Source organism: Mustela putorius, unplaced genomic scaffold, assembly GCF_011764305.1.
Source record: "Mustela putorius furo isolate JIRA1106 unplaced genomic scaffold, ASM1176430v1.1 tig00000145_pilon_pilon_pilon, whole genome shotgun sequence".
Lineage (NCBI taxonomy): Eukaryota > Metazoa > Chordata > Mammalia > Carnivora > Mustelidae > Mustela > Mustela putorius.
This window is the reverse complement of record NW_025421294.1, coordinates 1530756-1558038: the sequence shown is the minus strand read 5'-3', so window position 1 is coordinate 1558038 and position 27283 is coordinate 1530756. Positions and strand designations below refer to the sequence as shown.

The 27283-nt window shown below is 38.6% G+C and overlaps 1 protein-coding gene across 2 annotated transcripts; it reads left to right on the top strand.

Moving 5' to 3' along the window:
• The first annotated feature begins 1675 nt into the window (after nucleotides 1-1675).
• GTF2H2C (GTF2H2 family member C) lies at nucleotides 1676-27283 on the top strand. Of its 2 annotated transcripts, XM_045075246.1 has the most exons (16): nucleotides 1676-1781; nucleotides 4796-4879; nucleotides 5527-5604; nucleotides 5924-5960; nucleotides 6371-6457; nucleotides 9013-9063; nucleotides 9389-9443; nucleotides 14351-14456; nucleotides 15661-15751; nucleotides 15919-16006; nucleotides 16858-16965; nucleotides 18337-18400; nucleotides 21058-21161; nucleotides 21701-21803; nucleotides 24162-24201; nucleotides 26682-27283. In XM_045075246.1, exons 2-16 carry the CDS (start codon nucleotides 4824-4826, stop codon nucleotides 26799-26801), a joined length of 1188 nt encoding a protein of 395 aa, XP_044931181.1. In that variant the 5' UTR covers nucleotides 1676-1781; nucleotides 4796-4823; the 3' UTR covers nucleotides 26802-27283. The 2 variants fall into 2 exon arrangements, with proteins under 2 accessions (XP_044931181.1, XP_044931182.1); XM_045075247.1 differs by lacking the exons at nucleotides 1676-1781; nucleotides 5924-5960 and having other exon boundaries at nucleotides 4845-4879.

Sequence of the window (27283 nt, the reverse complement as noted above, 5' to 3'; positions counted from 1 at the left end):
AAATGTAGTTTGTGACTTGCTTGTTGGCTACTCACCCAGTGTGGCAGAGCCTGATTTTAAATCCAGGTCTTTTCAGTATCCTGCTGCATGGCTGGTGTTTATATTTTTGAGCGGACAGAAGCTAAGAGGAGATGTTGGTACCAACAAGGCGATATAGGCAGCAGAGTCGGGGAAGTGTATGCTGATGGGGAAGTAAGCTCCAGTTCCTGCAGTTCCTTCCCACTGTTCGTCTCCTGGGCGTAAGCTTTTTCTGATGCCTCTGCATGGGCCTTGCCTAGCCATCTCTTTGTGGGAAAGGCTAGTGTCCTCTTAAAAAACAAAAAAAGCCCGCCTCCCAGTAGGTTAATAAATGCATTATTTGTCTTACTGAGGACTGTAGCCCAGGAAACTTTCGCATTGCTCAGAACCTCTCTGAAACTTTCACCTTCACAGGGGGTTATATACAGCAAAGCGGGAAGGGGTAGATGTGCTTGCAAACAGTTATCTAATGTATAATTATGTGTCAGGACATATAATCAGTTGTAAAAATTCAGTTCTAAAATTTAGTTCCACATAAACACATGAAAAATCCTTCGGCCTCTGCTTCTTTGGTTTTCCACTTCTTGTTTTTGGTTTCTGCTTGAGGTCACCGCAGTCACAGAAGGCTGACATCTTTCTCCCGTTTTAAGGCCCTACAGTGTTCATGCACACTACTAACTGTATGTATTAGCAGGCATCACAGGCATCTTAAACTTGTCCAAAACTGAACTGATCAACACACACACACACACACACACCCATCCTTTAAGAAATAGCAACTCTAACTGGGCAGTTGCTCAATTGAAAACTTTTGGGTCACTGGCTCTTTTTTAACCCACAGCTGGCCTATGGACAAGATTAGAATCCAACCCTTCTCGCTAGCTGCACTGCCATACCGCCCTCCTCCAAACCACTATCATCTGTCCCAAGTTTTTGAAAATGTCGAGAGCCCCCAGCCGCCTTCCGCTGCCATCACTCAACCCATCTTCTCATTCAGTCCCAGAAGCACATGATGTGTTTCCACGTCCGGGCGGTAGCTCTTGCAGTTCCCTTCGCCTCAGGAGATCTTGCTTGCCCTAGCTGTAACTATGGTTAACTCCCTTCCTCATTCGGTCAGGGCTCGACTGTCTTCTCAGTGAGGACTCCTCTGACTTGCACTCTGCTAAGCTGGTACCATTTTCCCCTTCCATGCTTAATTTTTCTCTATTTGCACTATCACCATTTGATACAGTATGTTTGTCTCGATAAATGTATTCATAGAAGAATTCCACGGGGGGCAGGGATTAGTCTTTAATTGCTATTTACTCAGTGCTTAGAACTGTATCAGGCCCAAAGCAGGTGCTCAATAATACTTCTTGCAGGAACAGGGCAGCGGAGCAGCCCCAGAAAACTGTTGCACGGCAAGGTTCTGGCTTAGTTGCTGCTGCTGCATTCAGAATACACCAAATTCAAGCTCCTAAAATCCCGGTCCGACGGCTACCCGGCCGAGGAGACATCACTTTTCCTGCCTTTCTGTGAATAACGGCTGAGAGTGCGGCAAGAGGCTCCTCCTCGCACCCTAAGTCAGCTCCTGGAACGCCCCGTCCCCGAGCCCTTTGCTCTCGCGACCGACGCTCTCATCATCCGGAACGTTTGTGCGTCGCCGCGGCGCTCGGGGGAAGGACTTCGGCAGAGGCCTCCGCGCAGACTGGGCGGAGCTTCCGGCTAGAGCGGCGTCCTACGAGACGGGCGAGTTCGCGGGTAGAGGTCCTCGCGGAGCCAAGGTGGGAACAGACGGTCTGGGGAGCGCGGCAGCAAGGAGGGGCCTTCGCGGCCGGGCGGGAGGGTAGGGGGGCGGAGGCTGAAGGGCTTCGACCAGCAGGTTGTGGATGGAGGGTGGGAGGGAGCGTGTGGAGCGGGAGGACGGCAGCTGCCGTCCTGTAGCTGCACGGAAGCATCCGGGGCTGCAGTCCAGGGCCGGGCTCTCCTTCCCTAAAGCGGAATGCGAGTTTTGGGAATTGTGGGCTTGAGTTCGAGTTTAACTTGCCTCCGGCTGTGTGACCTCGAGAGAGTTACCAGCGTTTTAAACCTCGAGTTCCATGTATGAAAACAGGACAGTGATCACCCACGCCTCGTAGCGTGGCAGGGTGATGTGTGAATAAAAGCTTCATAAACTGCGATGTTGGGTGCAGATCTCGTTTGTTTGCAGCAGCATTCTGAGTTCGTGTGACAGGAATCACACTGACCGGCTTCTGCTAGGCAGAGTGGCTTTTCTGGAGTCGGAGCCTCAGGAAACGGATCTTTTGGAGATAACAGACCTAAGACGTCGCCAAGTACATCTTTCTCTAGGATGCGTAGCCTTCTGCTCCGTTAATAACATCCATGATAAACTTCCAGTTTCCCCTGGAACGTCAGTAGTTACGGGATCATAAAACCTCTGTCCTATCCCTGTCATTTCCCAGTGCAGACAGCTCTACTTAGGAAGTCCTTGGATGTAGTGAGCCAGAAGTATGCCTCTTTGCAGCTTCTGTTCTTTAGTTCTCACTGCGTTTCTGAACTTCCAGAAAAATTAAAAGTAGCAAACTAAGAATAAAATAGACGTTTAAATATTGGTATGATGGATGGCCGTAGTGACTTTGTAAGAATTGGTGTTTAAAAACATCATGGGGACGCCTGGGTGGCTCAGTTGGTTGGGCAGCTGCCTTCGGCTCAGGTCATGATCCCAGCGTCCTGGGATCGAGTCCCACATCGGGCTCCTTGCTCGGCGGGGAGCCTGCTTCTCCCTCTGCCTCTGCCTGCCTGTGCTCGCTTTCTCGCTCTCCCTCTCTCTGACAAATAAATAAATAAAATCTTTTTTATTTTTTTTTTATTATTTTTTTTTTTTAAAAGATTTTATTTATTTATTTGACAGAGAGAGATCACAAGCAGGCAGAGAGGCAGGCAGAGAGAGAGGAAGGGAAGCAGGCCCCCTGCTGAGCAGAGAGCCCGATGCGGGACTCGACCCCAGGACCCTGAGATCATGACCCGAGCCGAAGGTAGTGGCTTAACCCACTGAGCCACCCAGGCGCCCAAATAAAATCTTTTTTAAAAAAATCATGAATACTATGTAAGCTTTGGTTTTTATAATTCACAGTAAATACAGAAACTTTCATGTAGGATCAGAAACTTCATTTAATCACCATATCCTCTGCCTGCAGTCATCATTAAATTTACAAGCACTAGCCCAGGGCATTGAAATAATACAAATGTTAGAATTCTAAGTCATTTGTCCTTGCTTCAGGCACTCTACCGAAGTATGTTAAAGTAGATCACCAGATTTCCTGAAACCAATAGATCTCTTCCTATGCCCGGGAATGGTTTGTCAATTCAGTGAGAGGCATACAGAACTTTAGCAAATAATACCTGATGATAGCAGGTGCCACAGAAAGCAGTGATACCATTAAAGCAGTCTCCAATTTGTCAGTAGATGTTCATTTCAGAAGTCCATGATAAGTCAGTTCTCTAGATTTTAAAATACATTTTTCTGTAGAAAACCATGATATAAGTGGAAGTGTAAGGTCTTGCTTATGGTCCTTATTACAGAAATTAATTTTTTCTCCTGTCAGTGAGGGGATTTGTGTGCCTTAATGTCTTCTTAGCCCTTAGGATTCCTTTGATCGTATATGGAAGAAGGAAGCCAAAGGAAGTGGGAGCATAGGGTGGGGAGGGATATACCATTTGGGAAGATGGAAGTGTAGATGTGACTAGAATGTTTATTACTTGGCTGTGCTTAGTAGATTTCCCCCACCACCATTTTCATCCCCGATTATTAAAAAAATTCATGTTCACATGAAAATACAGAAAGTAATAAAGCAAAAAACCAGTTAACCTTCATCTAGATGAAACTGTGTCCTATTTATTGAGTTACTAAACATCTCCTATTTTTTAATAGTTGAGAGCATAATAAACATTTAATATTTTGTCCTTTTTTGAATTATGAGCCATAAGCTTTTACCATTTATAAATAATACATTTCATTTTAAAACTCATGATTAGATGGGGCACCTAGCTAGCTTAGTCAGTAGAGCATGTGACTCTTGGTATCCACCTTATGAGTTTGAGTGCCACTTTCACCATAGAGCTTACTTAGAGATTTTTTTTAAAAGATTTTGTTTGTTTGTTTATTTAACACAGATCATAAGCAAGCGTAGAGGCAAACAGAGAGAGGGGGAAGCAGGCTCCCTGCAGAGCAGAGAGCCCAATGCAGGACTTGATCCTAGGATCCTGAGATCATGACCTGAGCCAAAAGCAGAGCCTTAACCCACTGAGCCACCCAGGAGCCCCAGAGTTTTTTTTTTTTTTTTAAATAAGAAAATTCACACATATACAAAGGTGGAAAGGTAGTAGAGTGAAGCACCATGATCCATCACTTAGCTATAATAATAACCATCATTTGTAGCTAATCTTGTTTCATCTGTACCTTCTCTCACTTCCCATAATTCTGTAGTTTTATCCTATGATAATAATGGATTTTTGTTTTTAAAAATTTTAGAAAGATGCTTATCTCTCTCTCTTGGTGCCAAACTCGTGTGTGGACATTTGTATTTTTTCTTACGGATGGGAAAAAGAGTTCCATGAGGATTTTGTTCAGTATTTTCATTCAACAATGATTATTAAATAAATAGCAAAGAATTGGATGACCTTGCATTCTTTGTTTTTTACTTTGTATGTTTGCTTCCCTCTCTTTACTTTTCACATTTAAATGTATGAATTTGGTGCCAAATATTCTTAGAAAATTCACACTCAGTGGTTTTTACAGGATATTGAATAATCCATTAAAGGAAAAAATGGATGAAGAACCTGAAAGAACTAAGCGATGGGAAGGAGGCTATGAAAGGACATGGTGCGTAGGGCATTATTTCTCCCTTCTCTTTTACACCTTGTTTCTTCCTGTTCTTTACAACTTTGTCTCTCTTCTCGTTCAGTGATTGGTTTTTAAAATTTATTGAAGTGTGTTTAACGCATGTTACAATTCACCTGTTCCCAACTTAAAATTCATCGGTTTTTTAGATTTATTGAGTTGTGCAATCACCACCATAAATCAGTTTTAGAAAATTTTCACCACCCCATTAAGATCCTTCATGCCTGTTTGCGATTAATTTCATTCCTGTCTCTAGCCAGAGGCAACTACTAATCTACTTTTTGTCTCCATGCATTTGCCTTTCTGGATATTTCATGTAAATGTAATCATAGAATATGTGATCAGTATTGTCTCGCTGCTTTCCTATAACAGTATTTTCAAGGTTGATCCATATTGTAGCAGGGATCAGTAATTCATTCCTTTTTATTACCGGATAGCATTATATTGTATACCATGTTTTCATTCTTGCATTCACCAGTTGATGGACTTTTAGACTGATTACACTTTTTGGCTTTTATGAGTAATGCAGGTATGAACATTCATGTGCAGATCTCTGTGTGAATATATGTTTTCATTTCTTTTGAGTTAATAAATTTTTAGCTTTTCAAACAAGTAAATAATGCTTTTAGGGAGATTCTTAAAGAAGATGAATCGGGATCACTTAAAGCTACAATAGAAGACATTCTCTTCAAAGCAAAGAGAAAAAGGTATGTAAAATTTTGTGTGTTACAAAAGATTAAATAGAGTCCTTTAAGCCTTTCTGTCCACCTATACCCACTCCTCAGTACTTCATTTCAGCTGTATTCTAGGGAAACTGACCTTTATTTCTTGAGTAAGGGGAAAGAACCAGCAACTTAGTGCCTCAGAAGGGAAATGGGTCTTCAGGAACTGTCCAAAATTCCTGTAATTATGTGGACCACATAAGTTAATAATTTGCTTCACTGAAAAATGCAGGTAGTTGAAAAGTTGTATTTTGGGGGGTATAACAGAGGACATTCCATTAAAATGTTTACATAATTTTAACAGAGTATTTGAGCACCATGGACAAGTTCGACTTGGAATGGTATGTTGACATTTTTTTTCTTTACCAATACAAGAGCTAGTTGGGTTAGAGAAACATTCTGTCATGACAGAATTAACAGTAGTAAGAGAATAAATGTTTTAGACAAATATAAGAAAAAGTATGTGTAGAGGGGCTCCTGGTTGGCTCAGAGCCTCTGTCTTCAGCTCAGGTCATGATCCCAGGGTCCTGGTATCGAGTCCCGCATTGGGCTCTCTGCCAGAGGGAGCCTGCTTCCCTCCCTCTCTCTCTACCTGCCTCTCTGCCTACTTGTGATCTCTTGTCTGTCAAATAAAGAAATAAAATCTTAAAAAAAAAAGTATGTGTAGAATATGTAAATACTAAATGCCATTTTTACTTCTTGGCCAAAAATTTATTTGAAAATTGTTGTATTTGTGGCTTATATTTGGTAGATGCGTCATCTTTATGTGGTAGTAGATGGATCAAGAACAATGGAAGACCAAGACTTAAAGCCAAATAGACTGACTTGTACTTTAAAGGTATTGTAAAACCATTTTAATTTATACTAAATGTGAAAAAGGATGCTGAATTCGAAGAAAAAAAAATTTTTTTTTACTATAAGGTCTTTATTAAAACATAATTCATATACCATAAAGTTAATTTACTTAAAATATACTGTTACAGGTTTTTGAATATTACAGTAGTTGTGCAACATTATTACCACAGTCAATTTTAGAGCATTTTTATCATTACGAAGAGAAAACCCAGGGGTGCCTGACTGGCTCAGAGGAGTATGCAACTCTTGATCTCAGGGTTGTGAATTTGAGCTCCACGTTGGGTGTAGACATTACTTAAATAAATAAAATTTTTTTAAAAAAGCGGGGGGGTGGTAGAAAAACAAACACAAAAATTTTCTGTAGTTTTGCCAAACAGTATTCCATTGTGTACAACTTTGGGTTGTTTCCACTTTTGGGGGCCATTATGAATAATGCTGCTGGGAACCTCTATGAATAGGTTTTTGTGTGGATCATGTTTTCCCTTGTAAAGCTTGATTTTAGACTGGGTAGTTCAGGGTACCGAACTTTTCTACTTTTCTGTGGCCTAAAAGTAGCCCCTGGGGTGAAATGGTGTGCACCAAAGGGGTGAGGCTCAGCTTGGGTGGTGTGCAGACTCTGTTGGATTTACAGGGCTTCGTTTCATCTTCTGAGATTATATTAACCATCCTGTATCTTGTTTAACTAACTGGGCAGGAGAGGGAGGAAATAATGCATTTCCATGAGGTTATTCCAGCCTTTGAACTCTTTCCCTCAATTAAGTGGAAGCTTGGGTTCTTCTCTTCTAAAAAGGAAGGTCAGTTCTTTATTTCTTTCCCTATTCATTCATAACAGAGGAGGAAAAAGTTAAGAATACTCGTTCTCTTCACTTCTTTCCAAAAGCAAGAGTATTAGTGGAAGTTCTCAGGATTTTTTTCAGTGGTGAATGGGGCTTCAGAGGAGTAGGATGAGGTAGAAACTGAGTCCTACAGCTGGACTGCATTATGCTCCAGAATCCCCTGCTCCTTTTCGGGTACTTCGTGTACATGAGTTTGTAAAATTTATTAGATTATATTTGTCTTTTATTGCAGTATTGATCAACTCTCCACAGTTGAATGTCTGCAGCATTCTACCTTTAACACGCTCCAGTTGGAGTGTTTTTTTCACAACTACATTTTCAAGGTCCACCATAAACCTCTAGGAAGTGAAATTCAACTCCTTTTTATCTTTAATAGCAACTGAAATAGTTGACCACTTCTTCCTTCCTCAAAGGCATTCTTCTTTTGTTTTTTGTTTGTGTGGTGGGTTGGTTGGTTTGTTTGTTTTGTTTTAAGTAATCTCTACCCCTGATGTGGGGCTCAGACTCAGGATCCTTTGACCAAGATTCGCACCCTCTAAGGACCGAACTAGCTAGGCGCCCCACACATCCTTCTTTTGACTTTGGTCACATATAGTCTCTGTTTCTTCTTAGGCTCCTCTCTCCCACTTTAGAATGCCAGAATGCTCTAGGACTTGGTCATAGTTCTTTCTATCTACCCTCTACCCTTGGGTAAATATTACACATTCCCATGAAGAAATTTTCTTAAAGAATGCACTTTTTTGAGTTAATACAAACTATAACTAATTAGAAGTTTCATCACATTATTTAGAAAAATGAACAAACTGGCTAATTATTTATGCTCTTAATTTCTGTCCTCTCACCCCAGTCATGGTCTTGCTTTTCATTGTCTTTGGACTTACTCAGATCTTTCCCCCCAGTTCAGAAACACATTCAGATTATTCCTAATTTATCAAAATGCATCCTCATTTCTGCTCATTCTCTCGTTTCTGGCTTCATTGGAGCTTTCCATGTTTAGATTATTTCTATCTCATAAGTCCAGATGGTTCCATCTTTTATTTATCTTTTCTTATTATTTTTTGAAGATTTATTTATTAGAGCATATGTGACAGGGAGTGATGTAGGGACAGACAGAATCTCCAGCAGACTTCCCACTGAGCACAGAACCTGACTTGGGGCTTAATCTCATCACCCTGAGATCACCACTTGAGCTGAAATCAAGAGTCAGATCCTTAACCAACTAAGCCACCCAGTGCCCTGGTTCCATCTGTTAAACCCATTTCATCACTTACCATTTAAAATTCACATTTATTTAATATTGTGATTTTTATTTATTTGAATGTTCTTAAATTTATTTTTGTTTATTTAATATTTTTACTAAACATATTTGAAAATCTATGAGCCTAAAAATCATGAGAAGTAATGCTTGATAAGTGGGTTTCACAGAACATGTTCTGTGTGGTTATTAATTTTGCCCTTATCTTGGGCGCCTGGGTGGCTCAGTGGGTTAAGCCGCTGCCTTCGGCTCAGGTCATGATCTCAGGGTCCTGGGATCGAGTCCCGCATCAGGCTCTCTGCTCAGCAGGGAGCCTGCTTCCCTCTCTCTCTCTCTCTGCCTGCCTCTCTATCTACTTGTGATTTCTCTCTGTCAAATAAATAAATAAAATCTTTAAAAAAAAAAAAAAATTTTGCCCTTATCTAATATTTGTGTTTCTTTAAACAGTTATTGGAATACTTCGTAGAAGAATATTTTGATCAAAATCCTATTAGTCAGGTATGTAGATAAGTGATGGAATTCAGAATTAGATTCCTGCTATTACTGCCAGTTCTAATTTATTTTTAAAATTTTGGACATGCGTTCTGTGAATTACTGTATGACCCAGATTTTGTAACAGTTTCTGGTACACTTACCAGTGACAAGACAATTCTAAAAGTTAAATAATGTACAGTGAACTCATAGCTAAATTTCTGTCAAAAGCATGAGAAAAAGTTTCTCATATGTTACTTACGCCTTTTGTAATTACTAATTTATTTTCATTATGTACATTCTTATGAAGAAGAAATAATTTGTTAATAATCATTTTTGTTTTTATTTTGAGATTGGAATAATTGTAACAAAGAGTAAAAGAGCTGAAAAACTGACTGAACTCTCAGGTATGCATAAAATTACCTTTATAGAACTCAAGGACTTGGCTTTATTTACTCAACCTTGTAACCCTGTTCAGAAGGTTGGCTAATAAGTAAAATGGAGACTTCTTTTATGCTATCCATGTGAAACTCTTAATAACCTGTCCATTAAATCCTCCATTAAACTCTTGGTATCTAAGATGAACTGTTTTAAATTGAGTTCTGTACGGTAATGGATACTACTGCAATGAATGTAAATGTTTATATAAGGCTTACAGATTCTTATCCTGAAAGTATTAAGATAAAATTATTGTAACAACTCCAAAAATCCACTTACTCTTAAAATTAATTTTTTAAAAGTTAAACCTCTAAGGAACAAAGGGTTTAAAAATTGAGTTGCAGTTATTGTTAATAATTCAATTTTCAATTATTTTTTAAAAGTTAAACCTCTGAGGAACAAAGGGTTTAAAAATTGAGTTGCAGTTATTGTTAATAATTCAATTTTCAATTATTGTTAATAATTCAAATTTTCTTCTTACAAGACATGCCTAAACTAAATTTTATTCTCTTATAAGATAGTGCAATGGTGGGGGTGGGGGGAGGGATAGAGTCGCTGGTTTGTGGACATTGGGGAGGGTATGTGCTATGGGGAGTGCTGTGAAATATGTAAGCCTGATGATTCACAGACCTGTATCCCTGAAGCAAATAGTACATTACATGTTAATTAAAAAAAAAAATAAGGTAGTGCAGGTTTCATTTGCTTTGGTATATGTGCTGTAACAAATTCACATCACTGATTCTGTTTTAATGTCTCCAAAATATGCTATCCTTTAAATGTGTTTCTCATCCTTTCATCCTTACCAATACAGATGAGTGTGAAATAATATATTTTTGTCATTAATTAATAGTTTTTCACTATGGCAGTGAGGAGTGACATGTATGTTAGCCTGGAGTGATCAAGAAATTCAGTTATGAGTAACTAAAAAAAATCTCAAACTAGCTTTAGCACACAAGGGAAATTATTGACTCACATCTAAAGGAGGGCTGATTTCACACATAGTAGTTTCCAGGGTTTCTAGTTCTGTTTGACCTCATTTTCTGAAGGATTTCTGTAAGGTGAAAAGATGTCTGTTACTAGCCCCAAGTCTGCATATCCCTCATAGTCAGTAGCTTCAGCACAAGTCCCAGAGAGGTCTCCAAATGACCCTGCTTCTGACCTGCCCACCCGTGAGCAGAATGACCCAGAGTGCAGTATTGTGTTGGTAGGCCTGAATTATGTGCCTGTACCTGGAGCAGGATGATGGAAGCAGGGGGAGCAGCTGGTTTGTTATACTGAGAGGACAGGTTGGTTTCCCCAAGGAAAGGACATAGGACCAACCGTCTTGCACCCTTCTCACGTTCAGAGTAGTTTTCTGTGGGTGAGGGAAGTCATATGTATATAGGGATGAAAGTCCTCTAGGTATTTTGATAGGCCTTTTGACAGCACCCGTTGTCTCTCTGATCAGAATCACTGCTGTAAACCACACTGACAGTAAACTAATTCACCTTTTTCCTATGCTCACAATACAGTAGGATATGAACAAACTCTTTTGTATGGCATAGTAGAAAGAGAAGTGGGTGAAGAGCAAGGAGATGTACGTTTAAGTGATGGTACTGCTGTCGGGTAGGTAGTTGTTTTAGGCAAATCTTTTAACTTGTTAGATTCATTTCTTACTTATGAAATGACAGATTTGGACTTAGTGAGGTACTTCTTGTTTCTAAAATTTTTTGATTCTGAGACTAAATACTTGAAATATGTATTAAATAATGGCAGATATTTTAAAACTTACTCAGATAAATAAGAACGTGAAGAAGTTATACGTTGATGAATGGACAAAGATGACAGATAATTCATACCAGAATACAAAGAGAAATTAAATAGATATTAAAAAAGAAATTTTAGGGGGGCCTGGGTGGCTCAATGGGTTAAAGCCTCTGCCTTTGGCTCAGGTCATGATCCCGGGATCAAGCCCCACATCAGGCTCTCTGCTTGCTGGGGAGCCTGCTTCCTCCTCTCTCTCTGCCTACTTGTGATCTCTCTCTGTCAAATAAATAAATAAACTCTTTAAAAAAAAAAAAAGAAAAATTGGGCGCCTGGGTGGCTCAGTGGGTTAAGCCGCTGCCTTTGGCTCAGGTCATGATCCCGGGATCAAGCCCCACATCGGGCTCTCTGCTTGCTGGGGAGCCTGCTTCCTCCTCTCTCTCTGCCTACTTGTGATCTCTCTCTGTCAAATAAATAAATAAACTCTTTTAAAAAAAAAAAAAGAAAAATTGGGCGCCTGGGTGGCTCAGTGGGTTAAGCCGCTGCCTTCAGCTCAGGTCATGATCTCAGGGTCCTGGGATCGAGTCCCGCATTGGGCTCTCTGCTCAGCAGGGAGCCTGCTTCCTTCTCTCTCTCTCTCTCTGCCTGCCTCTCAGTGTACTTGTAATTTCTCTCTGTCAAATAAATAAATAAAATCTTTAAAAAAAAAAAAAAAGAAATTTTAGGTTGTTGTGGGGAAGGGACTAGGGAGAGGGTGGTTGGGTTATGGACATTGGGGAGGGTTTGTGCTATGGGAAGTGCTGTACAGTGTGTAAACCTGGCGATTCACAGACCTGTACCCCTGGGGCTAATAATACATTATATGTTAATTAAAAAAAAAAAAAAACAGAATTAAGGGGCACCTGGATGGCTCAGTGGGTTAAAGCCTCAGCCTTTGGCTCAGGTCATGATCCCAGGGTTCTGGGATCGAGCCCTGCATTGGGCTCTCTGCTCAGCAGGGAGCCTGCTGCCTCCTCTCTCTCTGCCTGCCTCTCTGCCTGCTTGTGGTCTCTGTCTGTTAAATAAATAAATAAAATCTTTGGGGTGCCTGGGTGGCTCAGTGGGTTAAAGCCTCAGCCTTTGGCTCAGGTCATGATCTCAGAGTCCTGGGATCGAGCCCCGCATTGGGCTCTCTGCTCAGCAGGGAGCCTGCTGCCTCCCCTCTCTCTGCCTGCCTCTCTGCCTGCTTGTGATCTCTCTCTATCAAATAAATAAATAAAATCTTAAACAAACAAACAAACAAAATTTAAATAAATAAATAAATAGATAGATAGATAAAATCTTTAAAAAAAAAAGTTAAAAAAATAATTAAAAAAAAAAAGAAATTTGGGGCGCCTGGGTGGCTCAGTGGGTTAAGCCGCTGCCTTCGGCTCAGGTCATGATCTCAGGGTCCTGGGATCGGGTCCCGCATCGGGCTCTCTGCTCGGCAGGGAGCCTGCTTCCCTCTCTCTCTCTCTCTCTGCCTGCCTCTCTGCTTACTTGTGATCTCTCTCTGTCAAATAAATAAATAAAATCTTTAAAAAAAAAAAAAAAAAAGAAATTTTAGTCAAACAAGTGATCGAAAATCTAAACCACTCAGTATTTTATTACTTTATATACTTTAAATGAACAAAATGAAGTTTAAAAAGCAGTATATTACTTATGGAACCATGGAAAAACTGGTACCTATAGTGTTGATAGACTGATTAATTTATTTAACATTTTTGGGAAAAGATAGAAAAATGGTTGTTCCTTGGAATTTATACTTAAGAAACATTATGAAAGAAGAAAAAAACCTCATTCTACAAATACGCTCTTTGTAACAGTAGTGACAAATTGGGAAGAAGTGTTCAATAGTGTGGAGGTAATTTGATGAATTACCTGATCAAATCAATTTCATGATATTTTGATTTTCATTAATTAATATGAAGACAGTGTTGAAATAGAAGAAAATGTTTGAAGAGTACCATATGTCATTGATTCTGAGATTCCATCATTTGTAAGATACTTTTATTTTATGAGCCATCAAGAAGGAAGCATTCTAGCAGTTAAAATTTGTTACAGTGCTAGATGATATATATAAATTGTTCACACCAAAAAATGTATTGTTTGGTGTGAGAAAATAGCAATAGACAATCTTTTCAGATGTTATTTTGGTAACAGAAGATAATACAGCTGTTTTTATTTGCAGAAATCTTCCTTTCTTAGGTCTTCTAAAGCTCTTTTTTTAATCCCCTGAAGAAAAATAGGGAATTTTTCTTTTATTAATGAATTTTTTTCACTAGTAATAAATTTATACCTCACTGCTCTGTTCCTTGCCTTTCTACATAAAAATAGAACCTTTTGCATTAATAACCTTTTGTAGAAACACTTGAAGTGGCAGTGAGACTAAGCATGAATAGTACAAAAAAGTACGTGATGCATTTGGAAAAAGGCCGCGGTAGCCATTCGTAGGTTCACGTGGGAGCAGTGATGTCTGCGTCACAGGTGCTCCTTGGCTGCCAATGATTGGAAGATGCAGCATGACTTCAGAGATGTGAAAATGTTTGAGTCTTAAAATTAAAAAGTTTTGCACTTTAAGTTAATAATATTTAAAATATGTGCTAATAGGGTACCTGGCTGGCTCAGTCAGTAGAGCATGCAACTCTTGGTCTCAGGGTCATGAGTTCAAGCCTCACATTAAAAAAAAAATGTGGGGGCACCTGGGTGGTTCATTCGTTAAGTGTCTGCCTTTGGCTCGGGTTATGGTCCCAGGGTCCTGGGATTGAGCACTGCATCCGGCTCCCTGCTCGGCGGGAAGCCTGTTTCTCCCTCTTCCACTCCCCCTGCTTGTGCTCCCTCTTTTGCTGTGTCTCTCTCTGTCAAATAAATTTTTTAAAAACCCAAAATCTTTTTTAAAAAAAATGTGTGCCAGTTCATAGAAACTTTTTTATTTTGTCTTTTCTGTATGAAGTAAAAGTTGATACAACAAATGCCTCTGGTAAAAGTGGAACTTGTTAAAAATGTAAATCAAAGGGATTCTGTTCTTTAACAACATAGATAAGTTTGGGGAGAAACAAATTTCTGTAATGTATAGATAAAATGTTATGAGTAGATTATTCTATTTCTATTTTAGGAAACCCAAGGAAACATATAACATCTTTGAAGAAAGCTGTAGATATGACCTGCCATGGAGAACCATCTCTCTATAACTCCTTAAGCATGGCTATGCAAACTCTAAAGTTGGTATTTCAAATTTTTTATTTATAATTGGTGTCCAGTTGTTTTGAATGAGTTGAGATGATAATGTATTGATATGTATCTTCCTAAGCTGAGCAGTAATGAAACCATTAAGAGAAATATGTAATCTCATTTATGATGTTTAGTGTGGTGTCCACTTGTAGTTTTTATTTTACGTTTGAGTTGGTAAGATAGATTCTTAGAGGTTTTAGAAAAATACAGTTAAAACTGTAGCAATATTAGTATAAAAGGAAATGTTGATGGAAAAATATTTTGTTAAAAATTATGAAATTATGAAATGTAATGTGCATAATAGTTTTGAGTTTGTTGTATGTTTATTGACTTTCCTTACTTTGTAGTACATCTGCACATTAGTAGCATGCTTTTCCAGCAACTTCAGATATCTGGAAGGTTGTTAAGACCCTAATGGAAATATTCTGTTAGTGCTAGCACATATATTTTATCTCTGGAAGTCTGTCGTGACTTTTATACCTTTGTATAATAGGCATTTTTCTAGTTTTGAAGTAGGTGAGAAGGAGCTAACACCCGCATTAGAGGTAGGCTCAAGAGAAGCATCCACAAATGAAATCCGAGGGCCCAGCAATGCAGACAGAAGCAGGAAAGTGTAAATAGCTGATAAAATTGCTCCAAAAAGCATAGATACCTTTTAGATAGGGGAAAATAGTTCATTGTGTCTTCAAGTCCTTTAAATTATCATATAATTAAATGATACACAGAAATTAATGTTTATGAATATTATCACTCTGAATCACCATGAGGTTAAATTATACCCTTCAAAAAAGAAGCATGCTACTTTTGTCAAGACACACCTTAAAGTTGATCCATATGGTATTGTCATACTTTTCCAGTGTACACTTTAGAGTTTGCACAGAATGAATCTACTGGTTTGTAGGCTTCATGATGTCAGAAACCTTGTTCATTCTTGCTTATTACTCTATTCCTAGAACCTAAAAGAGTATTCAGTAAATATTTATGGAAACAGTAAATGAATCAGTTTTTTGTGTAGCTAATTTTAGAAAAATTTACATTAACATGTTTAGAATATACCCAGTTCATTCCTTTGCAATGTTAAAACAAATGAGATACTCTGTAGTCTAAACACATAAACCACATGGACTATTTTGTCTGGGTAAAGTCTTTATTAATTAGTTATACCTAATGGGAATATATTTTATCTTTCTGTAGACACATGCCTGGACATACAAGTAGAGAAGTCCTAATCATCTTTAGCAGCCTCACAACTTGTGATCCATCTAATATCTATGATCTAATCAAGGTAGAACCACTGCATTTTTTCATAATCAAAACCAGAGTCATAACTCTAAAGAGAATTCTGTAGTGAATTTATTACTAGTTTTCAGAAAATTCTGTTTTTCAAGTATGTTAATTTTTGCATTTTTTTTTCTTCCCCCAAAATCCTTCATTTACATGGACTTTATGAAGACCCTAAAGTCAGCTAAAATAAGAGTGTCTGTTATTGGATTGTCTGCAGAGGTTCGGGTTTGCACTGTACTTGCTCGTGAAACTGGTGGTATATATCTAGATTCCTCAATATTTATTCATAATTACTATGTAAGAAGTAACAATTTATTAATTAGGATGTTTTCATCTACTTTTAAGGTACTGAATTTAAGTCACTTCATGGCCTGAAATCCATAATATGGATAGTCATCTTAAATGTGTCATTGCTTCTATAAGATATCATCTCAAAATGCAGGGACTTTACAGTAATTATGTCAGTGTTTAGAGGAAGCATTATAAGTCTTGAAACACTAGAGGGGAGCCTGGGTGGCTCAGTGGGTTAAAGCTTCTGCCTTCGGCTCAGGTCATGATCCCAGGGTCCGGGGATCAAGCCCCAAATTGGGCTCTCTGCTCAGCGGGAAGCCTGCTTCTCTTCCTCTCTCTCTGTTCCTGCCTCTCTGCCTACTTGTGATCTCTGTCTGTCAAATAAATAAATAAAATCTTTAAAAAAAAAAAAAAAGAAACACTAGGAATTTCACTAATACGTAATACTTTGTAAAGATCTTACAACTTGGCTTTAATTATATTGTGATTATAATTATTCCTGGAGAAGTTAGTTTAGAGATGTCATTTAAGTGAGGTTTTTGAAAAATGATAATTTAACCTAAATACTTACTTTGAAAATATACATTTTCAAATGGTAAAACTTTTACAGAATTGCATAGGAATTACAATTGAGGGGCATCTGGCTGGCTCAGTCAAAAGGGCATGTGGCTGTTGATCTCGGGTTTTGAGTGTGAGCCCCACCTTGGGTATAGAGATTACTTAGAATAAAATCTTAAAAAAAAAAGAAAAGAAACTATGATTGGTACCTATGCCTGGAAAGCTAATTTTTTTTCCTTTTACTTTTCATCTGATTAGGCACATACCATGTTATTTTAGATGAAAGCCATTACAAAGAATTGCTGACACATCATGTTAGTCCTCCACCTGCTAGCTCAAGTTCTGAATGTTCACTTATTCGCATGGGTAAGTGTTTATTTTATGTTATTTTAAAATGGATATTTAGGGGTGCGTGGGTGGCTTAGTCAGTTAAGTGTCTGACATGGGCTCAGGTCATGATCTCGAAGTCCTGGGATCGAGCCCCTCATTGGGCTCTGTGCTCAATGCGGGGTCTGTTTGTCCTCCTCTGTCAGCCCTTCCTGCTCTTGCTCTTTCTGTCTCTCTCCCAAATAAGTAAGATCTTTAAAAATTAATAAAATAAAATAGATATTTGTTTATTATTAAACATTTATTTGAGGGATGCCTGGGTGGCTCAGTCATTAAGCATCTGCCTTTGGCTCAGGTCATGATCCCTGGGTCCTGGGATGGAGTCCCACATCGGGCGCCCTGCTCAGCAGGAAGCCTGCTTCTCCCTCTCCCACTCCCTCTGCTTGTGTTCCCTCTCTCACTGTGTCTCTCTCTGTCAAATAAATAAATAAAATCTTTACTAAAAAAAAAAAAAGACTTATTTGAGAGAGAGTGTGTGCATGTGCAAGCCACAGGGAGGGACAGAGAGAAGAAAAGAGAATCTTGAGCAGACTGTGCTGAACGTGGAACCAGGTGTGGGGCTCAATCTCATAACTCTGAGATCACGACCTAAGCCCAGATCTAGAGTTAGATGTTTAACTGACTGCCACCCATGTACCCTTACTTACTTGCTTTGATATGTAGATAGACTTAACATTTTTCTGTAATGAAATCTTTTTTTTTATGGTTTTTGTTTTTCTTGGATGTATTTTCAATTTAAAAATATGTATGGAAGACAGACTGCATGAGTTTAGGCATTCCAGGATTTTAAACATAGAAGTAAATTCTTACGTAAAATGAAATTGGGCAGGGTGCCTGGGTGGCTCAGTGGGTTAAAGCCTCTGCCTTCAGCTCAGATCATGATCCCAGGGTCCTGGGAGCTCAGCGGGGAGCCTGCTTTCCCCTCTCTCTCTGCCTGCCTCTCTGCCTACTTGTGATCTCTGTCAAATAAATAAAATCTTTAAAAATAATAATAAGAAAATGAAAGTGGACAACTATGTAATAGATTCCTCCATTATGTCTGAAGTATTTAAAACTTACAAACATTTTCTTTTTAAAAGCAGTATGTGTCGTCATTAAATTAGATAATTATAAACTTTAGAATCTGCAACCATATGTACAGACAGAACTTTGCCCCACATTCTCTACTTTTAATTTTTCTCATGACCTGAATTACAGTCAGCTTGGCCATACTGTAATAAATCTGAAAGGCAGGAGAGAGAACTTTTGTATAACTCTGTGGGCTCTCTGGTAGGAACATTTTTAGGTTCCTAGTCCTAGAATTTTGCTATTTGCTTGAAAAAAGAAAGTAATACATTTTCTTCTCTGAAGGATTTCCTCAGCATACCATTGCTTCTCTGTCTGATCAAGATGCAAAACCCTCTTTCAGCATGGCGTAAGTAAAAACCTTGAAACTGTCAGTGATTATGTTTTGACATTTTAAATTCTTTCCTATAAGTTATAAATAAAAGAACATAACTGAGTTATGTGCGCTTGCGGTGCAATGGCTTTCGTAAAAGGTTACCGTCTTCATAGCTGTAACAAGGGTGAGGACTATCTCTGTTTACTCCTGCGGAGAAATCTTCTGTTACTAAGTAAAACAGCGGGTTAGAGAAAAGTGTATTGTATGCTGCTACTCATCTAAGATGACGGTGGGCATTTCACTGGATATACATACTTGTTTATGGGGCGCCTGGGTGGCTCAGTGGGCTAAGCCTCTGCCTTAGGCTCAGGTCATGGTCTCAGGGTCCTGGGATCGAGCCCTACATCAGGCTGTCTGCTCGTCGGGGAGCCTACTTCCCCCTCTCTCTCTGCCTGCCTCTCTGCCTACTTGTGATCTCTGTCTGTCAAATAAATAAATAAAATGTTAAAAAAAAAAAAAAAAGTAACAGAAATAAAAAGTAAAAACTAAACAAATGTTTACCTGGGCAGTGTGTGGAGAAAGGCAAAGGGATGGCTCCTAGGCCTTTTTGAACATACTGTGTTTTAACTTCAGAGCTTTTTATTTTTGTAATTATAAAACTAAAAGCAATTTTTCAAAATCACAAATAAGAGTTGTGTCTTCAGCTATAAAGGTACAATAAGGGACTGAATGTATTGTCCTCCCTCCTGCCAGAAAACCAGACAAAATATATGAAACAATGATTTTCAGATGTGGACAACAAGCAGCGCAGGAAGGGAAGCAAATGAGGTGTGGGCCCTGTGAGTGCAGCTTACTGCCTCGAGAGAATTTCTAGGCTGCAGTACAGGGAAGGAAAACCCATGCAGAGCCTGGGGGTCTTGGTCAGGTAAAGACACCAAGTTCAGAGTTGGGGGAGGCTAAATGGGTGTAGTTTTCCAGGCACAGTGCTAGAAAGTAAAGAGATGTACAGAGAGCTCTCTAGATTGCAGAGACTTCCCCATGAGTTATCAGCAGAGTCATGATCAGCACATTCGTGTGGGAGCCACTAGAGGCCCAGGAAAGAACTCCTGATGAGGAGCAGGCAGCATAGTTGTAGGAGCCCACATGGGGCAGGAAACACTTCATGGTCCTACCAGTGTGGAGGGATATCTTAACAATGGGCTCTGAATAGAGTCCACAGAAATGGAACCAAATTAACCCTAGACTAACAGCTGTTCTGGACAGCCTGATGAACTCTAAAGCAAGTTTTGAACAGTTCAAACTATTTCCAAGTTACTTTACTGTATTCTAGAAAAAGCCCCAACATATTATTTGCATTACCAAAAAATCCGGCATCTGAAACAGAAAAATTCATAATGTCTGGCAGCCAATTAAAAATGACCAGGCCTGACATGAAAAAAAAATGAAATCTTGCATTTGCAACATCATGGATGGAAATAAGTCAATCAGAGAAAGACAATTATCATATGATCTCACTAATATGTGGAATTTTAAAAACAAGGCAGAGGATCATAGGGGAAGAGAGGAGCAAATGAAACGAGAAAACCAGAGAGGGAGACAAACTAAGAGACTCTAAATCTCAGGAATCAAACTGAGAGTTGCTGGAGGGGAGGGGGAGGGAAAGATGGGGTGACTGGGTGATGGACATTGAGGAGGATATGTGCTATGGTGAGTACTGTGTATTGTGTAAGAGTGATGAATCTGTACCCCTCAAATAATACATTATATGTTAAAAATAAATTTAAAAAAAGAATTATGCTACCAAAATAAATAGATAAGTTGGACATTAAATTTAAGAATATGCATTTATCAGATGAAAAAACTTAGCCCACAAAGACACCTATGATAATGTAACTGAGAAGTGGTTAGTACCCCACCCACAAAAAATGACCAGGCATGGAAAGAAATAGGAAAATAGGACCCATATCAAAGAGAGATTCATGGAACAGAAACATACTTAGAAACAACACAGTTAGGGGCGCCTGGGTGGCTCAGTGAGTTAAGACGCTGCCTTCGGCTCGGGTCAGGATCTCAGGATCCTGGGATCGAGCCCTGCATCAGGCTCTCTGCTCAGCTGGGAGCCTGCTTCCTCCTCTCTCTGCCTGCCTCTCTGCCTGCTTGTGATCTCTCTCTGTCAAATAAATAGATAAAATCTTAAAAAAAAAAAAGAAAAGAAAAGAAACAACACAGTTAATGGAATTAGTAGACAAAGTATTAAAACAGCTATTACATAAAGGACCCAAATCAAAGTTTTAGAGACGAATACAGGGTCTGAAATGAAAAATGTACTGGATGGAACTAATAGCAGATGAGCCCCTCAAGAAGAAAAAAAATGAGTGAATTCAAAGACATTAATGCAACACACCTGACGGGCTCAGTCAGGAGAGCATGCAGCTCTTGATCTTGGGGTTGTGAGTTCCAGCCCCACGTTGGATGTGCAGATTACTTAAAAACAAAAACACCCCCACACACAAAAACAGACATTAATATATGCTATTCAAAACAGAAATGCAGAGAGAAAAGAAGAAAACCTTGGCTTAAATGAACTATGAAACAGCTTCAAGATTTTAAAATCAAGGTAGTGTACTTCGTTTTGCTGTAACCATTCCCATCTTTCTATACCACTTTAAAAGTGCTGTTTCCTCCCACAGGCACTTGGATAGCAACACTGAGCCAGGACTTACATTAGGAGGATACTTCTGCCCACAGTGTCGGGCCAAGTACTGTGAGCTTCCAGTTGAATGTAAAATCTGTGGTAAGAAACTAGCTGTTCTCTATCCAGTAAATTAATCTTGAATAACTTCTTATCTATGTAGCTCTTAAAGTAACTGTAAATATTAAGGATTCCTCTTTTTACAGAGGGCCCAATACTCCATTTCTAAGTATAAACATGACATTCCAGGAGTTTTCTGATTCTCCCTCTGAAAGGAGTCTGTTCTTCAAAGGCTTTGCAGTAGATCCAGGAGACATCTTTGCAGCTCTTAACCTTTGTAAAATATATGTAAAGACAATGAGGAATTAAAGTAATTGCATTGAAAAAAAAAAAAAAGTAATTGCATTGTAGAAATTTGTTTCATTTTTAAGTAAGCAAATAGCCAAGAGAGGTCACACGATTAATGACAGAAAACAGACTCCATCCTGGAATCTCCTTTTTAAGGTGATCTGTAAATGAAGAAATGAGTACCAGCAAACCTAAAAAAAACCTTGAAAATATTTAGCCTATCATTTGACATTTCAGCCATTGTCTTAACGAGGTTTGGGCTATTAAACATGGTTCTCTGCTTTCTTTGTTAGGTCTCACTTTGGTGTCTGCTCCACATTTGGCTCGGTCCTACCATCATTTATTTCCTTTGGATGCTTTTCAAGAAATTCCTCTAGAAGAACATAATGGAGAAAAGTATATGAGTGTTGATTAATCTATAATCTGTTATATGTGGTAGAGTAATGTTTGAATGCATTGTTATTACATTAAAAAAATAGTCCTGTTAACTTGGGCAAGATTACTTCTAAAATGGAAAATGAGATGGTAGAATGCCTTGGTTCTGACTGAAATGAGTCATTATTAAACAGATCTGGATCTCCAGAAATCTATTAATTTCCCTAAGCCCATCTCTGAATAGTAAGTATGGTATATTTTGAAAAATCAGCTCTCTAAAACAACAAAAAAAATTCCCAGTTTGCAGCCTTAGCTGATTTTCATGGTATAAAACCAGAGGGTTTATCCAGAAGGTCTAGTATTGAATAATAAGAGAAATAGAGAAAAGATCATATGAAGAGTAGGGAAGAAATAGTTAAAGGACATTTTCTGCTATGGGAGGACAGAACTTGAAAGGGACTCTCAGGAGTCTTAACAGAGAAAATAGACCCATGCTAGAGTTTATCATTGTGCAATTTTAGAATAAGCAGCAAAAAACTAAACATTTCTGATGAGGGCAAATTAGGTCACATAATCTGGAATTAAAATTATTTTGCTTCTCAATAATACTGGATGCTGCCAGAGAGCAAGATTTCCTTCAACATGTGGACAGTTGTTACCAACTTAAATGACATACCTAGCAAACCTATCAATTAAATGTTGGGTAGAGGACCGTCTGGGTGGCTCAGTCAGTTGAGCGTTTGCCTTTGGCTCAGGTCATGATGTCAGGGTCCTGGGATCTGTCCCACATCAGGTTCTCTGCTCAGTGCAAGCCTGCTTCTCCCTCTGCCTGTGCCCCACCCCCACTGTTCATGCTTGCTCTCTGTCTCAAATAAATAAATAAAACCTTTTAAAAACTTAAAAAAAAAAATAAATGTAGGTAGAATAAAGACATTTTCAGACTTGTGAGGCTTTCAAAAGAGACTTTCTGGGGAAGCTGTGGAAGTGATGATTCAGAGGAACTGAGAAAGAGAATGACCGGAAGAGAATAGGAATATTGTTCTAGTTCAAATGTGTCTAAAGAAAGCCCTAGGATGATGATAAGGGGAGATTCCAGAATAACACTTTTGTGTCACATGTCAAAATAGTCCAGTTTGGAGAAGGTTAGAATGTTCCAGGAGAGAGGTCACCAAGAGGGTGAAAACTGGAATTCCTGATGTGGGTGAATGTAGAGAGGACATTTAGATTTTTCAGGGAAAAGTTGAGGGTGTGCTGGTGGTAATTATATAGAAAACTAAGCTTGTGGACCACAATATAGTTATTAACTCCAGGAAAAAAAATGTTTTGAAGATTGGAAGAGTTGTTTTATATGGCTTAGATGAGTATGTTTGTTTATTTATTTTTTAAATTCCTCATTTGTCCCTTTTTAAATTTATAAGCCTTTTTTGTTTTTTAAAGATTTTATTTATTTATTTGACAGACAAGAGATCACAAGTAGGCAGAGAAGCAGGCAGAGAGAGGGGAGAGGGGAAAGCAGGCTCCCCGCTGAGCAGAGAGTCCGATGATGTAATGATGCAGGGTTCAATCCCAGGACCCTGAGATCAGGACCTGAGCTGAAGGCAGAGGCTTAACCCACTGAGCCACCCAGACACCGCTGAATATGTTTATATAGTCCTAATAAGCTAAGCATTTAATATTACTCTATTCAAAATTATTGCAGTACATAGAATTGAGAATGGCATTACTTATGTGTATGTACATGCTGTGGGATCAAGAGGATTGAAAGAGAATTAAATTCTGATCTTCCTTAGATAGAGGCTTATAGCCAATGGCAGAAAAACAAGAAATAGCACTGTAAGTGAGGGTAGCTATCAAACAGTTACAAGTTTCGAAAGTGTTTGGGAACTGGAAATGAAGTGGGGTTGGTAAGGAGAGGGCTGCTATATTTTGTATTAAGTTTTGAGAACTTCTAACTCTTAAAACCATTTCTTGAAAATTAAGCCCTTAGCTATCCAGACATGAATTAGCTTCTGTTCTGTGCATCTGGAATTATACTGGCTACCTGCTATTCTCAGGAGAGTTGCAGAATAGTCACTCAGATTATTTTCTGTAGGGTGTAATTCCCTCACAGAATCCCAGGAGGGAAAGCATGCTCATATTTAACCTTGATGAAAATAAAATTTAACAGATTTTCTGAAGTAGGATTTTGCTTTCTGAGATGATCTTGCAATATACTGTAAAATTTCTTAAGTTATTGGTATTCTTAATTCAGTTTTTCTCATAAAAGTCATGTGTAAAGATAATATACTTACTAATTACAGGATTCTTGTTACTGAGATTTTGCTACGCTATTTTAAGGAATGCATTCCTAACAAAATGATTCTTAAACTTTCTTTTCAGATTTTGTTATGGATGTCAGGGGGAATTGAAAGACCAACATGTAAGTTCATCTACTTTCTAAATATTAAGTATTGGGATGCCTGGGTGGCTCATTTGGTTAAGCATCTGCCTTTGGCTCAGGTCATGATCCTGGGTCCTGGGATCAAGTTGGAGCCTGGTTCCTCCACCCTGGTGCTGCTCCCCCTGCTCGTGCTGTCTCTCTCGCTGACAAATAAATAGATAAAATCTTTTTTTTTAAATAAATAAATAGATAAATATTAAGTATTATGTAAGAAATATTGAGGAAATAACATTAGAAGTTTCTAGTATATTACCGAAAATCAAGCTCCTATCAGGTTATTCCTGATAAATAAACTGATAAATAAATTCCTGATAAAATGGGAGTAAAATGGTTTAAATAGTCTTTGTTATAATTCTGCATTTTCATTTTTCTGTAACAGCATTTTGGTACTTTAAACTGTCTTTAGTTGGCACCTGGGTGGCTCAGTCGGTTGTCTGTGTTCAGCTCAAGTCATGATCCAGGGGTCCTGAGATAGTCCCATGTCAAGACTCCCTGCTCAGCAGGAAGCCTGCTTTTCTGTCTCCCTCTATTCCTCCCTACCCCCTTCTCATGCTCTCTGTCTCTCTCTCTTAAATAAATAAAACCTTAAAAAACAAAACAAAACAAAAACTGGGGCACCTGGGTGGCCCAGTCATTAAGCATCTGCTTTCAGCTCAGGTCATGATCCCAGGGTCCTGAGATGGAGCTCTGCATCAAGCTCTCTGCTCAGAGAGAAGCTTGCTTCTCCCTCTGCTTCTGTTCCCTCTCTTGCTGTCTCTCTCTCCCTGTCACATAAATGAAACCTTAAAACAAACAACCTCCCCTTAAAAAAAATTTTTTTTAAATTAAAAATCCACTTACCTTTAATTAATAAACAGTCTTTAGTTGGAAGTATTAGGAGTTCTTTCTCCATATGGTATTTTCAAGCTCTTTCACAGTTTGTTCTGAAGTTGTTGCTAAAGGTGGCCACAGATCAAAGGCTGTTCCCCCATTGTCCCAGTGAGAAAATATCTTTTAAATTTTTGAGGGGGACCAGTTTGAATGTATACACTTATGTAAAGATGCAAATAAGACAGCTGTCTAGTTTTAAGTTTTTATGAATTTATGTGTTCATATTTAAAACTATGCTTTATGCCCTGTATGAAATATTAGTTGGGAGGATTGCTTGCTTGTTCTACTCTCACAATTCATAAAACGATTTTATTAAGTTTTACATCCTTCTTGGACATCAGTAGCTTCATCCTTACTAGAGCCACCTTTGAATCACTTGACAGTTTGTTTTTTTTAAAAGATTTTACTTTTTTGTCAGAGTGAGAGAGGGAGCACAGCACGGGGAGGAGCAGGCAGAGGGAGAAGCAGGCTCCTTGCTGAGCAAGGAATCCATACAGACCTGAGTTAAAGGCAGTGGCTTAACCATTTAACCTACTGAGCCATCCAGGCATTCCTCACTTGACAGTTTTTAAAAACACTTTGTCTTGAGGCACCTGAGATGGCTCAGATGGTTAAGCACCACCACCCCATCCCCCTACCCCGCATCGGCTCCCTGCTCATCGGGCCCTGCTCAACGGGGAGTCTGCTTCCCCTCTCTATCTGCCTGTCTTGGGATCTCTCTCTCTCTACCAAATAAATTTAAACATAAATAAATAAATAAATAAATAAATAAATAAAAGTCGTTGAAAACACTTTGTCTTTATTTTTGTGCCTTTTGAGATGTAATAATTTTTTTTTTAAGATTTTATTTATTTATTTGAAAGAGACAGTGAGAGAGAGCATGAGTGAGGAGATGGTCAGAGGGAGAAGCAGACGCCCCATGGAGCTGGGAGCCCAATGTGGGACTCGATCCCGGGACTCCGGGATCATGACCTGAGCCAAAGGCAGTCGTCCAACCAATTGAGCCACCCAGACATCCCTTGAGATGTAATAATTTTTAACCTGTTTATAATGCTGCCTTGGAAATTTCACCCCAAGGCACAAGTATCCATATATGTAATATTGATGGAATAATGGATTTTTTTTTGTCTTAAATTTGTTTTTTCCATATTCTTTAATAGTTAAATAAAAGAGGAATATAACTTGTTTGGTTGTGAGGTCATTCCCTAGCAATAACTAAATCTGTGTTAAATATTTATGATTTTCTTTGTAATCAAATCAGAGGAATGATCTAAGCATTTGAAAGTAGTACTAATTTCAAGCTTAGGTGTCTTCCCCAGTAGTTACTTAAAACGAAGTAATTAAGAATGTTTTACAATACAAGAAACTTTAAGGAGTCAAGACAAAGTAATTTTCTCATTTGTAAGGAATGGGTTTTTTTGAAAAATAATCACCTTAAATTGGAGAATAGTATATTGAAAGTAATAAAGTAGGTAGATGGGTAGGGAAAATTGATAGAGATCTAAAAGAGCAAAGCAGTTTGAATGTCTTCTAGCTGTTCTGTACTTCTGGAAACTGCTGTCTAAATTTTCTTTTCTTTTTCTCTGCAGGTCTATGTTTGTGCTGTGTGCCAAAATGTTTTCTGTGTGGACTGTGATGTTTTTGTTCATGACTCTCTTCATTGTTGTCCTGGCTGTATTCATAAGATTCCAACTTCTTCAAGTATTTGATTCTAGCATATGGTACACATTATACATGTTAAAAGGACATTTGCAATTGTTAATAAAGTGATTCTTCAGAAGAAACTCCAGTTAAAATGTGAAGAGCAGTTTGAAAGGAAAATCTGACTTAAGAAACTTTTTGCTAAGAAAATGTAGGATTGGGCGCCTGGCTTGGTCATTTGGAAGAGCATGAGACTCTTGATCTCAGGGTTGTGAGTTTGAGCACCACGATGAATTGCTTAAAGGTAAAATAAACTTAAAGGGGTGGAGGGGAGAAAAAGAAAATGTAGAATTTTATTAAATTTTAAAATTTGTGTCCTGTCACAGAAGTGCCCAGAATTCAATAGTAGTTCACTCATTTTTGTTTTCTATTATTTTGAGTTACAGTGTTTTCAAAGTCTTACACATTATGTTATCTACTTTACTTACAATGATTAAATTGATGGGATAATTTCATTGCTTTATAATTAAAGTAAATACAGAATCTCTGA

Coding starts and splice junctions, on each gene's coding strand:
- GTF2H2C (XM_045075246.1), top strand. CDS start 4,824: ATGGATGAAGAACCTGAAAGAACTAAGCGATGGGAAGGAGGCTATGAA. Junction 5,961..6,370: donor GACAAGTTCGACTTGGAATG/GTATGTTGACAT, acceptor TATATTTGGTAG/ATGCGTCATCTTTATGTGGT. Junction 24,202..26,681: donor GGGAATTGAAAGACCAACAT/GTAAGTTCATCT, acceptor TTTTCTCTGCAG/GTCTATGTTTGTGCTGTGTG.